General features: G+C 34.4%; 3 protein-coding genes across 3 annotated transcripts in view; 1 reads left to right on the top strand and 2 right to left on the bottom strand.

Moving 5' to 3' along the window:
- The window catches only part of LOC129249380 (protein chiffon), a 22,467-nt gene extending 15,687 nt beyond the window's left edge, over positions 1 to 6,780 (bottom strand). The window contains exon 1 of the mRNA XM_054889170.1: positions 6,663 to 6,780. The gene's annotated coding sequence lies outside the window, so the exon portion shown is untranslated. The remainder of the gene's footprint in view (positions 1 to 6,662) is intronic.
- On the top strand, positions 3,805 to 12,190 carry LOC129249381 (endoplasmic reticulum lectin 1). Its single transcript, XM_054889171.1, has 6 exons — positions 3,805 to 3,938; positions 9,673 to 10,090; positions 10,148 to 10,262; positions 10,330 to 10,452; positions 10,517 to 11,202; positions 11,574 to 12,190. Exons 2-6 carry the CDS (start codon positions 9,935 to 9,937, stop codon positions 12,114 to 12,116), a joined length of 1,623 nt encoding a protein of 540 aa, XP_054745146.1. The 5' UTR covers positions 3,805 to 3,938; positions 9,673 to 9,934; the 3' UTR covers positions 12,117 to 12,190.
- LOC129249382 (intraflagellar transport protein 43 homolog) lies at positions 12,180 to 13,364 on the bottom strand. Its single transcript, XM_054889172.1, has 5 exons — positions 13,224 to 13,364; positions 12,898 to 13,133; positions 12,818 to 12,844; positions 12,615 to 12,746; positions 12,180 to 12,557 (listed from the first exon to the last, which is right to left on the bottom strand). The coding sequence occupies exons 1-5, from the start codon at positions 13,263 to 13,265 to the stop codon at positions 12,287 to 12,289; spliced, it is 708 nt and encodes a 235-aa protein (XP_054745147.1). The 5' UTR covers positions 13,266 to 13,364; the 3' UTR covers positions 12,180 to 12,286.

The raw sequence follows: 13,364 nt of genomic DNA, 5'->3' as shown, positions 1-13,364 counted from the left end.
CCAATCGGTCACCAATTTTAGGTAAAATAATTATTTTTTATCAATTAACTGTTTATAGGTATTATGCTCAACTCTTTCTGTGAACAACGTTGAAATACACCATTTGGCGACAAAAATTAAAACAGAGCAAGCAAGGACAATAAAGCAAGCCTTTAATGGATCAGCATTACCTATAGCCTAGAGAGACGGCTAAATTATGAGAATTAAGTCTAGTTGTCAATCCGCAATTGCACTTAATTTCTGAGAAAATTCTGAATTAAGTCGTTAATCCCCACTAACGCCACCATCTGTATAGGCTATTATATATATATATATTGTAATTGGCGCGTACACCCTATTTGGGTGTTTGGCCGAGCTCCTCCTCCTATTTGTGGTGTGCGTCTTGATGTTGTTCCACAAATGGAGGCTATTAGTAACAAAAAATTAAACGTCGGTTTGCTAGTACCAAGGCGAATTTATTACAGGTGACAGCAAATACATATAAGTAAAACCCTACATGTATTTGTTGTTGCGTTTGGTGCAAGCATCACGTCAAAATCAGCAAGCAAATGTAAACATACCAATACATTCAAACAAAGCATATCATTTTGACGTAAGCCATACCTACGGCGAAAAATTCAGCTGGGTGAATACTGTCACCTTATTAAATCCACCTTGGCTAGTACCACTATGATGCCAAGGCGAATTGAGTTTCTACGGTGGCGCCATTAAAAAAACGGTTACTTTAGTTTTTGCGATTTTAACAAGTCTGACGTCAGCTCAGTTCGCAATACAAAGCAAACGATGATAATAAACCAAAGTAGGAAAAATTACATCTTCTTCTTAATCGGCGTATCCATGCTGGATGTTCGCGATTACATACAAACGTCATTGTGATCTTAGTCGTACGGTTATCACGTCATATTATTAATAATTTCATTATATTTTTGTTTGTTTTTCGCTGCTGCTGTTAGTTCGCCGATTGTTTTGAGGCCTGTCCACTCTTTGATGTTGTCTAGCCATGTCATATTCTTCCTACCAATTCCTCTTTGTCCTTCAATTTTTCCTTGCATCATCCTCTTGTTATGTGTCCGAAATAAGCGACTTTCCTCCTTTTTATGTCCGTAAGCATGTTCCTAGCGGATTGCATTCTATTTAGCACTACGTCATTTGATATTTTGTCATTCCAGCTTATTTTCAACATTTTTCTGTAACACCACATTTCGAAAGATTCTAGTCGGTGTATGCTTACGGTTTTCAGTGTCCAGGCCTCGCATCCATATAAGAGTGTTGACCATACATAACATTTTAAAAATCTTGTCTTTAACCCGTTTGGTATGTCCCGGCGTGTCAGTATCTTTTTGATCTTCATGAAGGCTGTTTTAGCCATTTCTCTTCTCCCTCTTATCTCCTGATCATGGTCCCATTGGTCATTCAGCCATACACCCAAATACCTGAAACGTTTTACTCTTTCTATTGTTTTGCCACCTATGGTTAGTCGCGCACAGGAATAGTCTCTGCTGCTTTTATTTACAATAATAAATTTGGTTTTGTCAATATTTATGTTTAGCCCGAAGTCTTTGCTGTGTTTTTCAACTTTGTTTACAATAGTTTGGAGATCCTTGTTTGTTACTAACTTTGTATCGTCTGCGTAGCGAATGTTATTTATATATATGCCATTAACTTTAATACCTAATTCTGCGTCATTTATTGTTTCTTCAAATATTTTTTCTGCGTACACATTAAATAATAGTGGCGATAGAATGCAACCTTGTCTCACTCCTCAGTAGATTTTTGTCTCTCTTGTGGTGCTGTCTCCGAATCTGATTTCTGCAGTCTGATTCCAATATAAGTTTTATATACATTTGACGTCATATTTGTTTATGTCCAAACCTTTCATTATTTCAAATAGCTTGTTATGTTGTATTTTGTCAAAGGCTTTCTCGTAGTCTATAAAACACATGCATATATATATCTTGATTGGCGTCCTGTGATTTTTGTGTAAGCATTTGAAGACTAAATATTGCTTCTCTGGTCCCAAACCCTTTCTTAAAGCCAAATTTTGTTGTTCCTATAGCGGCCTCGCATTTCTGATAAATTCTGTTGTGAATGATTTTAAGAAAAATTTTTTAACGTATGGCTCATTAGACTTATTAGCCGATAGTCCTTGCATTGTTTTGCATTGGTCTTTTTTGGTATCGCAATAAACGTGGATTTTACCCATGAGCTTGGATAATTAGCAGTTTCATATATGTCGTTAAACACTTTCATTATGGTTGGCATTCCACTGTCATTTATAAGTTTAAGAATATCAGCTGAGATTTCGTCACAGCCTGTTGCTTTTTTTGGTTTTGACAATTTTATCGCATATTTTATTTCAGACATAGTTATTTTAAGTAGTGGATCGTCTGTTGAGTCGTTTGTGCTGATATTTACATCTCTTGAATCGTCTTTGAATAATTCATGGACATATTGTACCCAAATATTGCGTTTTTCGTTTTCGTCTGTTATAACTTTGTCGTTTGTATCGTATAATATATTAATTGCATTGTATCTTCTCAGGTTGCATATTTCCTTTAGTTTTCTGTGTAAATTAAAACTATCATGTAACTTTTCCAATCGCTCTATATCCTCACATTGTTTGCCCATCCATTGGTTTCTTGCGTCTCTTATTTTGTCTCTGAGTTCCTTGTTTCTACGTTTATATTCGTCAATGTTTATGTTCCGATATTTCCTTCTCTCATTCATCAAGTTCAGAATTTCATCATTCATTCCTTTTTCTTTTGCTACATAAATTTTTGTTCCTAGTGTTTACAAAATTACATATTTGTGAAAATTCAGTGAATGGCTTGGTAACATGTGATTTATGAGATTTAAACTAATGAAATCGAAGTGCCGTGTGTTAAATTCTGAAAGCACAAATTAATATAAAGCCTCTAAATTCAGTTTGTTTGCGGAAGACGCCGTTGCTAGAAAGCATGTGTGTGTCTGCGTATAATTTCTTGTGTTTGGTTGTTCCCGTTGCTTTCGCCCACTACTACTAATACATTAACGTTCTCTGCCTCTTCTTCACAAACAAGTAATTCCCCTTCCTTTTGCTTGTTTATTCATGGGCTCTTACGACACGGCGAATTCGGAAGGCGCAATCTGTTTCTCTATCATTCTTGGTTTTGACAGAAAGAAAATCGCCGAGGTGAATTTGCCATTCGCTTCAAAAGCGCTTAGCAGGGATGATAGAATACAAAGTAGCGCGTCCCGAATTCGCTGTGTCGTCAGGCGCCATGAATAAACCAACAAAATACTTGCTTGTGAAGAGGACGAGTATGCGTAAGCAATAAAAACTACCAAACACAACACACATTCTTGCCATTCGTTAACCATATGAAAACGCAAAAAAAACTGCATTTTAAGGTATTTTTATAGATGGTGCTTTAACAATTTAACACACGGAACTTCGTTTTCATTAGCTTGTTTAGTTTAAAATAAAAATACTACCAAGCCATTCACCGAATGTTCGCAAACAAGTAATTCCTCCTCCTTTTGTTTGTTTCGTATTGGAAAGGAACTTCACGTCAGACTTGTGAAAACCGCGAAAAATAAAGTATCTGTTTTGGGAAGACGCCACCTTCAGCATTAAATTCGCCTGTGTGTTTAGGTTAGGAGGTCGCCAGTAAAAACAAGGCAAAACATTATTGTGAAAAGCGTAGTGAGAAAACCAAACAAACAAAAGAAAATAAAGATAAGAGAAACAAGCGATAAATTTATGTGCACATTTATTATAGTACTGACACGCACCGACACAACTACATATCTCAGAGTAAAGCATAAACCATAAACAAATCACCGTTCACGCGAGTGTACAAAATAATTTAACACATTTTTGTAATTTTCCACTGACCAGCCGCTGTGTTTTGTTTCAATATTTTCGTTGTAATACTATTGTTGGTAGATAATTTCAGGTATGTTCATCTGATTAGAAAATTATGTGACGCTTTTGTATTATAACGCATTTTTCTCCAACACGATTACCTTTCTTCTTTGGAGACATAACTCTGGTAATTTAAACACCTTTGAACCAACATCGTTGCTAACACCGTTGACTATGCTATACGTAAATTACTAACAAGTTGCCATATGACCCAGGTAACAAATGTGCCCGCTTAGTCATTGTCACGCTAGAAGCAGCAGCATTACCATTGCGCTTTGAACTTAAAGAGAATGCTCATCATATACTTCCTTTTGATTTCGATTTTCGTTAAAATTTTTTGTGACTCAAATTCGACAACATTGCAGCTGTCGTTCGATGTGAAGCCGGTATACCTTCGCTTGTCTATATTTTTTCAGTTTGACAACTCTTTTATTTCTTCAATCTTCTCCTAATCTCGTATAAAATTCAGTTGACTCCTTACCGAAATGTTTCATAATTTCACGTGTTAATACACAAGTATGCATCTTCCCTTCTTCTATGTACAAATATACATGTGTGTATGTACATACATATATACATATTTTTTATTTATACATTTGTGAAGTTTGCTAGATATTGCAGCAAATAAAAAACACTGCATCAAAGAACCATCCTTTACCTATTCCTTTCCACTCTTTGTTCCTTCATTTCATTTTCACACAAAATGTATTTATGCTTTTATGAGCTTACAAATGCATGTGTACATACACACACACGGTATATACAAAAGAAAACTATCCCATTATCCAGAGTCAATATTTATTTATGTATGTACGCCGTGCATATTTTTTCAGCTAACACCAATTGTTGTTCTTATTGTTGTTGTAACATCATAAAATATTCCCCGTAAGTTGCTAGAACGACATTGCACAATTATTTGTTGATCCTGTGAGGCAATGCCGCTTTGGTTTTTGTCACTATCTTAAATGTTTAACCCATTAAAATGAATAGTAATATAAGTTTACAGTGGACAGTGCCTAGCTAAGTTCCCTAGTGAGGCATTTTTATTATGAGTAACAGCATCAAGACGCACGCCACAAATAGAAGGACCTCGGCCAAAAACCCAAAAAGGGTTTACGCGCCAATTATATATATACATATATGCCTTTATATATATTATATAATACAAAGAATATACTTTTTAAATATTTTACAATACATATCAGATGTTGGTAATTCTTTCCCATGGGAGTTTTACAATAAAGCGTATTTCTATTTGGAATTTTCAGACGCATATTAGCTACTATGGATTTTTTGACTATTCTTTCGAGTTTTCCTGCTCGGGTGAAGGATCTGGCTAGGGAAACAGACTTTTGCTATTCCGTTGGTTTTTATTGCACCAGCTTAGATACCTTGTAGAAATGTCTTTGATACCGGCATACTCTGTATTCGTTTTCACATTTTTGTTCGTCAAACATAAACACTATTTTATGCATATTTAGGTAGGTAGAATTTTTTCGTGAAAAAATATGAATGAAGTTAAATGAATAATTTATAAAAATGTTTTAAACTAAACATAACAACGAAATAGTTCCACAAAGCAAAGAAAAAATAATGTTTCATTGGAAAATAGCACGAAATTTTTTTAAAACAATCCGAATTGTCTTCAAAAAATTTATAAGTTTATTAAGGTCATGGCAAAAGTTGTCAATAAATATTTTAAGAAAATTTATATTTTACTTGCAAACAAACAGAATTATACTTTAGATTAATATGAATGTAGGAGGTACAATATACATATAAAAATTGATAGCACACCACTGCCGAACGATAACACCACATTTCAACACAACAATAAACAAGAAAGGTGGGAAACGCAAATTGGTCAAAAAGAAGTAATGAAGAAACGAAATGGAACGGCAAAAATATATTTGTAAAAAAAAAGAGTATAAAATTGGAATAACAAAAAAGTAAGCACACAATGGTAAAGGCAAATCAGTAGTCAAAGCCAGCAGTCGCACATGTAAACTATAGCGGCTATTTGGCCTACAAAACGAATGAGTTTCATTTTGGTGGAGGTTGATATAGCCTCACCGCATGCTTTGATACCACGGTGGTGGAGATATCGCTACTTTGGTCGCTGCCATTACCATCCGAACACAAATACCGGACTCATAGCATACAGCCAGCGCTCTACAACTAATCGCTGCTACAATTTTTTGTTACTGCTGTTGCTTATGCCTTTACCAACACTCCCGGCGTGTGCTACTGCGGTCGACGTTGGGTCGGTTGCTCTGTCTGTCGAATGGTACATACTATTCATGCTTGATTTGCGTTTTTTATGTACTTCTATGCTTTATATTCTATTCGTAGCCTGTTATGCACAATTTTTGTTCTCTTCGTATTTGTATTTCCAAATTATATATGCGTGCAAGTTTTCACTTGCAGTATATTATAAAATACCTAGAATTTTAAATCGACCCCAGGATAGCACCGGGTTTGCGGGATTGCTATGCAAGCACTATGCTACGACAAACAATAAGAAACATCAGAATGTAGGTATGCTCAAATTAAACATTTGATGAATTAAACTCAAAAAGGTTTTTTTAACATTTCTCAAAATAAACGATTTAAATAAAAAAGGAGGCACGAAAAAAGGAGGAAAAAGTTAGTTCGTTTTATAAATGACAGTAAGTAACATGCAAATATAAAATTAGTAAATAAGCTCTATATTTTTTATGCAAAGAAAACTTCTTGTACCATCAATGTTGTTTACCTTTCATGAATTCCTTGAGCTGTTCGGCAGATATGTTTCTGTAACCCAATTCATTTAAATAGTCCAAAATGGCGCGTGCATCCAATGGCAAATGAGACATTTTCCCAATAGTAGCAACAATAAAAACATTTGAGACCCTCCGCTATGGCAAAAGTCGTCGACGTGTGAATAAAATTCGCTGGAATTGTATTTTTTCACTTAGCTCACTTGATGTTGGAACTGTTTAACTTTGTGTTGTCTTTAGTTATTGAATTTCGTTTTGTTTAACTGTTCGAATTTATTTCTCCCTTGTTTCTCTGTTTTACACTTTGTTCTCCACTTTCGCTATATTTCTACTGGTACACCTTCATACATACAATTAGAAGGTTCCAACTTAACACTTTTCATCTCGATTCTCAAGCGGCCATTACATAGCGACGTTCGCCAACTCGCGTTTCTACAACACAAAACATTAAAAAATTATCCAACAAATGCAATACAGAACAATAATCTCACGAAAGCGCACCAACTCACACACAAATTGGAAAAGCAAACGACGATTAAAAAAAAACCAAACCCAAACTCTGTGCTTTGATACTGGTCGTCGTCGCTTTCTTCGTTTTTCAACTTTTATGCAACTTTAAATTTACTATTCACGCCGATTTCACTTCCTTTACTGCAACTGTACGTTCTTCAATGCCTTTACAGTATAATTGTTAATTATTTGTGTGATTTTACAGCATTTTTGTTAATAAAATTGCAGACGGCGTTCGTACGCTACTTCGCATCCACCAATGATGCCAGTATTACCTACTTTCTCAGATTTGCCAGATTTACGTTCAAAACGCCGACCATCAAAATTATTCTCCACACAAATTCTACAATTACTTGACGCAGGTTTCAAAACGCCATTACAGCTTATAAAAAATACGTCGAGTGAACCAGAAGAAAACAAATTCGACCTGCGAAATAAAACGACACTAAATTAAGTAAATTTTATACGGAAGTGGATACTTTTTTATATATTGGCAACACTAAAGTAAACGACGCTCGGCTTTTCTTCTCCACTTCTTTTCGTTCGTTTCATTTCGTTAATTTTGTTCGTATGCAATCGTTTCTGCAGCTGTAGAAATTTTTCTTTCATTCGAGCATTCCATTTTGTTTCGTGGTGAATTACGGCAAATATTGCCAAATATCTTCAAAATTTCGTTAATAGGGATAATGAAATGAATAAAGCTTATAGGTAGCTTTCCCGGTCAAATTTGTTTCACAAAAATGTTTGCGATATATATATATATGCAAATGCGTAACTAAAATTTTATGAGTTATTTGGTGTGAATGTGCAGACCAAATATCAAATACTACGGACATGTTACTTGACCAAGCACTTTGATGGTTTATAGGTCTTATAAGATGCTTATAAAACAATTATATTCGCTGCTCAAATATCTCATGCTTGGAAGTGTTCTTATCTCCATGCATGAAACATCAAATGATAGAAACGATTTTTTCTAATAGCGGTCGCAACCCGGCAGGCAATGGCAAAAATCCGAGTCTATATCTGCCATAAAGATATCGCAATAAAAAACTATTTGCCGTTCGGATGCGGCTAAAAACTATAGGCCCCTCCACTTGTAGAAGAATATCAGGACCTATGCGGTCAAATACCCAAAAAGGGTGTAAGCGCCCATTATATATAAGTATATATACACATAATAATTTTTTTTTTAATTAATTCATCTTAAAACGCCAAAAGAATATATAAAACTTAAATGTTGGCTTTGGTTAATAATTCCAAAGAAAGTATTGATAATATGGGCGATTTTCGAAACAAATGATATGTACATTAAATAACCAAACTTGTTTGATAATTTGGTAACTTTACCTTGAATGTATTTTCATTAACATTTTGGCACCTCATTTACCACTCCTATTATATAAAGTGTACATATTATCAAATATCTATAATTATAGTAGGCTGACTTATATCACGTTCACATATAAGTAGATGATCTACTTCTTCGTGCTTAACTCCCAATCCGTAATTAAAAAGCGAGATTTCCCATACAAAATTTCTCTCCCGAAATCTGAGATTATAAAATAATACTGATAACACCCATACTTTTTGACATACAACCCTGCGTTTTCTCTGTTATCGATAATTATTATTACAAATGTAAAGAAAAACTTCAAAGTAAAAACTAAATAAAATGGATACCGGCAAAGAAAACAGGTTTGTAGACATAATTCTAATGAAATGTGTGTTAAATATTATTAACTAAGCATTTATATAACAGAAAAACAGCGTGTGTTGTCTTATTACTTATTATAAAATGTAATATCGAATTTCGCATGCGTATTGCTGCCATAATTTTTTGAAACCTCAGTAAACATCGTTTACGGATTTCCTCCAACTGTTTATTATTAGCAGCCAATTGCGCAATCAAATTAGTATTTCCTTTTCCTTGTATTTTCTTCATATCAATAATAAATAAAGAAACCAAAAACACTGAATTATCCCACCAAAATAATTTTTATCAAGAAAAATCGTTCACAGCTGATTGTCAATTTTGCAGGTAATCTGCCATGTGTGAACGGGCACATTAACTTTGTGGATTTATACGTAATAAATGCATATGTCAACGTATTTTTAAACGTAGATTATCAATCATACAAAATTATTTTCTAATTAATAAGTAATTACGAGATAATCTCAGATTATTTTGATAACTTGTCTGTGTCTAACCTTTTCGTTTTATCGACTATTTCTACGATGAAGGAAATATATATTAAATGTGAAAGTAAACGGAAATGCACGATGACGATGGAATTTTGGCAGCAAGCTCTGTTGCACTTATTTGTATCAGCAAAATATTAATTTACGTATAAAATTATCGTGAAGAAAACACAAACAAAAAAATGTGACTGCTGTTCAACAAGTTCCACTGATCATGTAAACGCTCGAATCAATAAACGCGATTTAGACGAGATAATGTTTAAATATAAACATACCGATTTTTATTCTTTATAGATATCGCAAATTTTATCGGTACTATGATAACAACAATCGATGAAATGGCAACTCTTCTTTACAGCTGATTTTTGAATGCAAAGACACATCACTTTTTACGAAAATAATCCAATAAAGTACGATCGTATTGGAATTGCAGTAGAGTTAAACATCCGGATAATATCATTATCCTTATAATACTGCAAGGATAAAAAGTCTAGTGATACACCTGGCGTTTTGTAAAAAAAAAATACCTTGCATTTAAAGAAATACTTAAATTATAATGATGGCATTAAAATATGGAATTTGGGAGTCAATATTATTCTTCGTTCTATATGTTTCATCAGGAAGTACTGCCTTGTGCCATGAAACCAAGGATTTCGATGATTCTGTGCTTTATAAAATCGATTTCGAAATTCCTGATTTTGAAAAGGATCCTGTAAGCATTTAATCTTCTTGTTTATCTTATTCTCATTCAAACTTTAATGTTGTATAGGATTTAAAAAATCATCTGCGCACATTCTACACACACGATCATGAGAAATACGACTGTGTTATACCAATAGTCGAGGATACCAAAGAGACGAAAACGTTTAATGAACCTGAACTGTGTAAGTGAATTGGGGGGATGAAACAAAAGTTATTTCATGTAATTTGATACTAATTGATTATTTTTAGCACCAATAAACTTTCTTCAGCCCTTCTTCTCAGCTGCAAGCTGTTCGTACCGGATTGAAGCTTATTGGTCATATGAAATTTGTCATGGCCAACATGTACGGCAATCGCATGAGGAAAGAGAGGGTACACTTCAGTTTGCTCATAAAATATTTGACATAACTTTTCATTTCGTACATACATATTACAGGGAAAAACGTAAAACTGCAGGAATATAACTTAGGCAAATGGTCCGATGAGAAGACCGAAGAACTAACAAAAGCTTGGGAAAGTGACCGCAAGGCAGGCATAAAATATAAGACTACCAAAATTGAAAACACTAGATATCCATACTTTGAGTTGGTGATGACTGATGGAACTATGTGCGATATAATTAATTCACCTCGTACAACTCATGTCCGTTATGTGTGCTATCCCCATGGTAAAAATGAGATATACTCATTTAAAGAAACATCCTCTTGCAATTATGAAGCTATTATTCTTACATCTGTGCTCTGTTTGATATCCGCATTTCAACCCGAGGAATCAAAAGAGGTTTCTATTAAATGTTTCAATTCTCCTAACGAGATACACAAACCACTTAGCATGTTACGGCAAGAGCTCAATGAGTGGCAGTTAGCAGATGATGAATTACCCGTATCAAAAGATGCAAGTGCTGCGGCTATGGCTTTAGCTCGTTCTGCAGCAGCTTCCGAGCGTTTGTCGTTCTTCAATAAAATTGATAAAGTAGTACTTGAATTGATGATTGGTTCTGGTGTTGACGTGTCTACGACACCAAATGCAGTCAGTGAAGCTTTGCCACCCATACCAAAAGCACCCATCAATGATTTTGCGGCCGTTAAAGAATTCATTTCAGGCAGCAAATGTTTGACTGGAGTAAGTGAATAAGTAAATAACGTATGTAAATAGTGAAAAGAAAATTAATTTCGTCTATGGTTGCTTTTCAAATTTACAATTGCACTTCTCAAAATCATGTCTTTAAAAGCCGCTAAATAAAGAAACAACTAAAAAATTAAAGTAAAACGCTTACATGATACAAAGTGTTTATTAAAACTTTATATCAAATTTTTTTTTTAACAGTATTCATTAGTAGAGATTTTAAAATATTAATCTGAAAATTAATAATTATATTTTTCAAATATTTTATTTAAATAAGTAATTTTAAATAAGTATCCTCTGAGTGCATAAATTTTAAATTAGATTTCTTTAAACGTATGTTTAATTTTCTTTTGGAAACATTTTTCCAGGGTACAGGCTGGTGGAAGTATGAATTCTGTTATGGTCGACATGTACGTCAATTTCATAAGGATAAAAAATCGGAATCAGAGCTCTTCTTAGGGTATTTCTCGGAAAGTTCACATCGTCAATGGTTGGCGAAGAATCTAGACAAAATGCCCAAACGCGGTGGTTACTCCAATGCACTTTGGCATCATTATGATCAAGGAACACACTGCGATCGTACTGGATCTCCACGCGAAGTAGATGTCAAATTAATGTGTACGCCGATCAGTAGTAGTGCCAGTGCAGTTTCCATTTATCTTTTGGAACCAAAAACATGTCAATATATTCTGGTTATGGAGTCACCAATTGTTTGCGATCTAATACAGTTAGCTGACGAATACGGTCTGGTGCAAGAAGAAAATCTTCAGGAACAAATACAGAAAAACACATTGGCAAATGAAGAAAACTCAAAAGAGCCAGTCATTGAATCAGATGAAGAGACAGTACAAAAGAGTGAAATAAACGGGGGCTTAAATGACCCAATGACACCACAGGATATACGAGCTTGAAATGAAGTATTTATAAAAATGGTTGGAAATGTCCAAAATTGATGTTTAATAAATAACCAGAACTGAATTTTTAAGTGATATGTAAAATTTATTTCCACGATAATATATAGCTTAATGTAATTAAATCTTTTAGGGGATATATTTTTATTTCATTGATACTTTGTGTTGAGTTAAGGGTACATTGGAGGCGGTATTTCATCCGGCCCAATTTCTTTTTTCTGACCACCAGCGAAGCTTTGTTGATCAGAATGTATTTTAGAGATGACGTCAGTAAATAATTTATCCCATTCCCATACCTCATCTGGTTCATCTAAAGTTTCAGGCAATTTAAGACAGCGTGTCAATATCGACAAATTAATATTCTCCAAGGAAGTAAATGCGTTTTGGGCCAACAAATCCAAGTTAAGTTCGCTTAAAGTGTTTAGACGGAGGGAGCTGGCACTAAAAATCAAAAAAATGTAAATTGCAATTCATTCGTGCACATGGTGTACTACGTACGAAGGCGGCTCAACAATTTCATTTAGCAAAATTTCATCTTTTAAATCTTCCATATCTGGAATAGTCGGTATTTCGTCTCTAGGCGAAGATCCAATCGGCGATTTTGTAAGTGACACACTTTGAAAGCGATCGCTTAAAGTACATAGAAGAAAAATATATTAGGCAAATTTCACAAAACTGATTACATCTATTGCAACACTCACTCGTCGAATGAAGTGCCTTTTTTGGACCTAAAATATTTTAAAATATTAGATAAACTTTTTTTATATTATTGTAAAGTTACTTTGAACTTTTTAGTATGCCAACATCAGCCCAACCACCCGATATGCGTCGCATGGGTGGGCGTTTCGATGCATCTGCTTCTTCGCTGGCAGCAGTGCTGGAATCTTTATTTATACCCAGGGTTATATCGATAGCAATCTCTTTCTCATGCGGATTGGTATTGGTCACACTGATACTGGTAGAAGCACCACCAATGGGATCACGGCTTTTGGAGCGCCGACCTTTGCGTGCCGTTTTCTAGAAGTGACATATGACCATACATACATATTTTTATATGTAGCATTTATGTATGGACGTAAAAACAATTAGAAAAACATGCCTTACTACCTTACGAATGGATAACTTTAGTTCTTCTGCCCAATCCATCATTGAGACCGTTATTTTCCGGAAAACTTTTAATTAGTGTAGTAACAGTTTTTATCTTTGCTTTGCTCTTATTTATTGTTTTTATTGTTGCGTAGCAACAGT

This window comes from Anastrepha obliqua, chromosome 5 (assembly GCF_027943255.1).
Source record: "Anastrepha obliqua isolate idAnaObli1 chromosome 5, idAnaObli1_1.0, whole genome shotgun sequence".
In the NCBI taxonomy this organism is placed as follows: Eukaryota; Metazoa; Arthropoda; class Insecta; order Diptera; family Tephritidae; genus Anastrepha; species Anastrepha obliqua.
The sequence above is the reverse complement of the archived record's forward strand: the minus strand, read 5'-3'. Positions and strand labels throughout refer to the sequence as shown.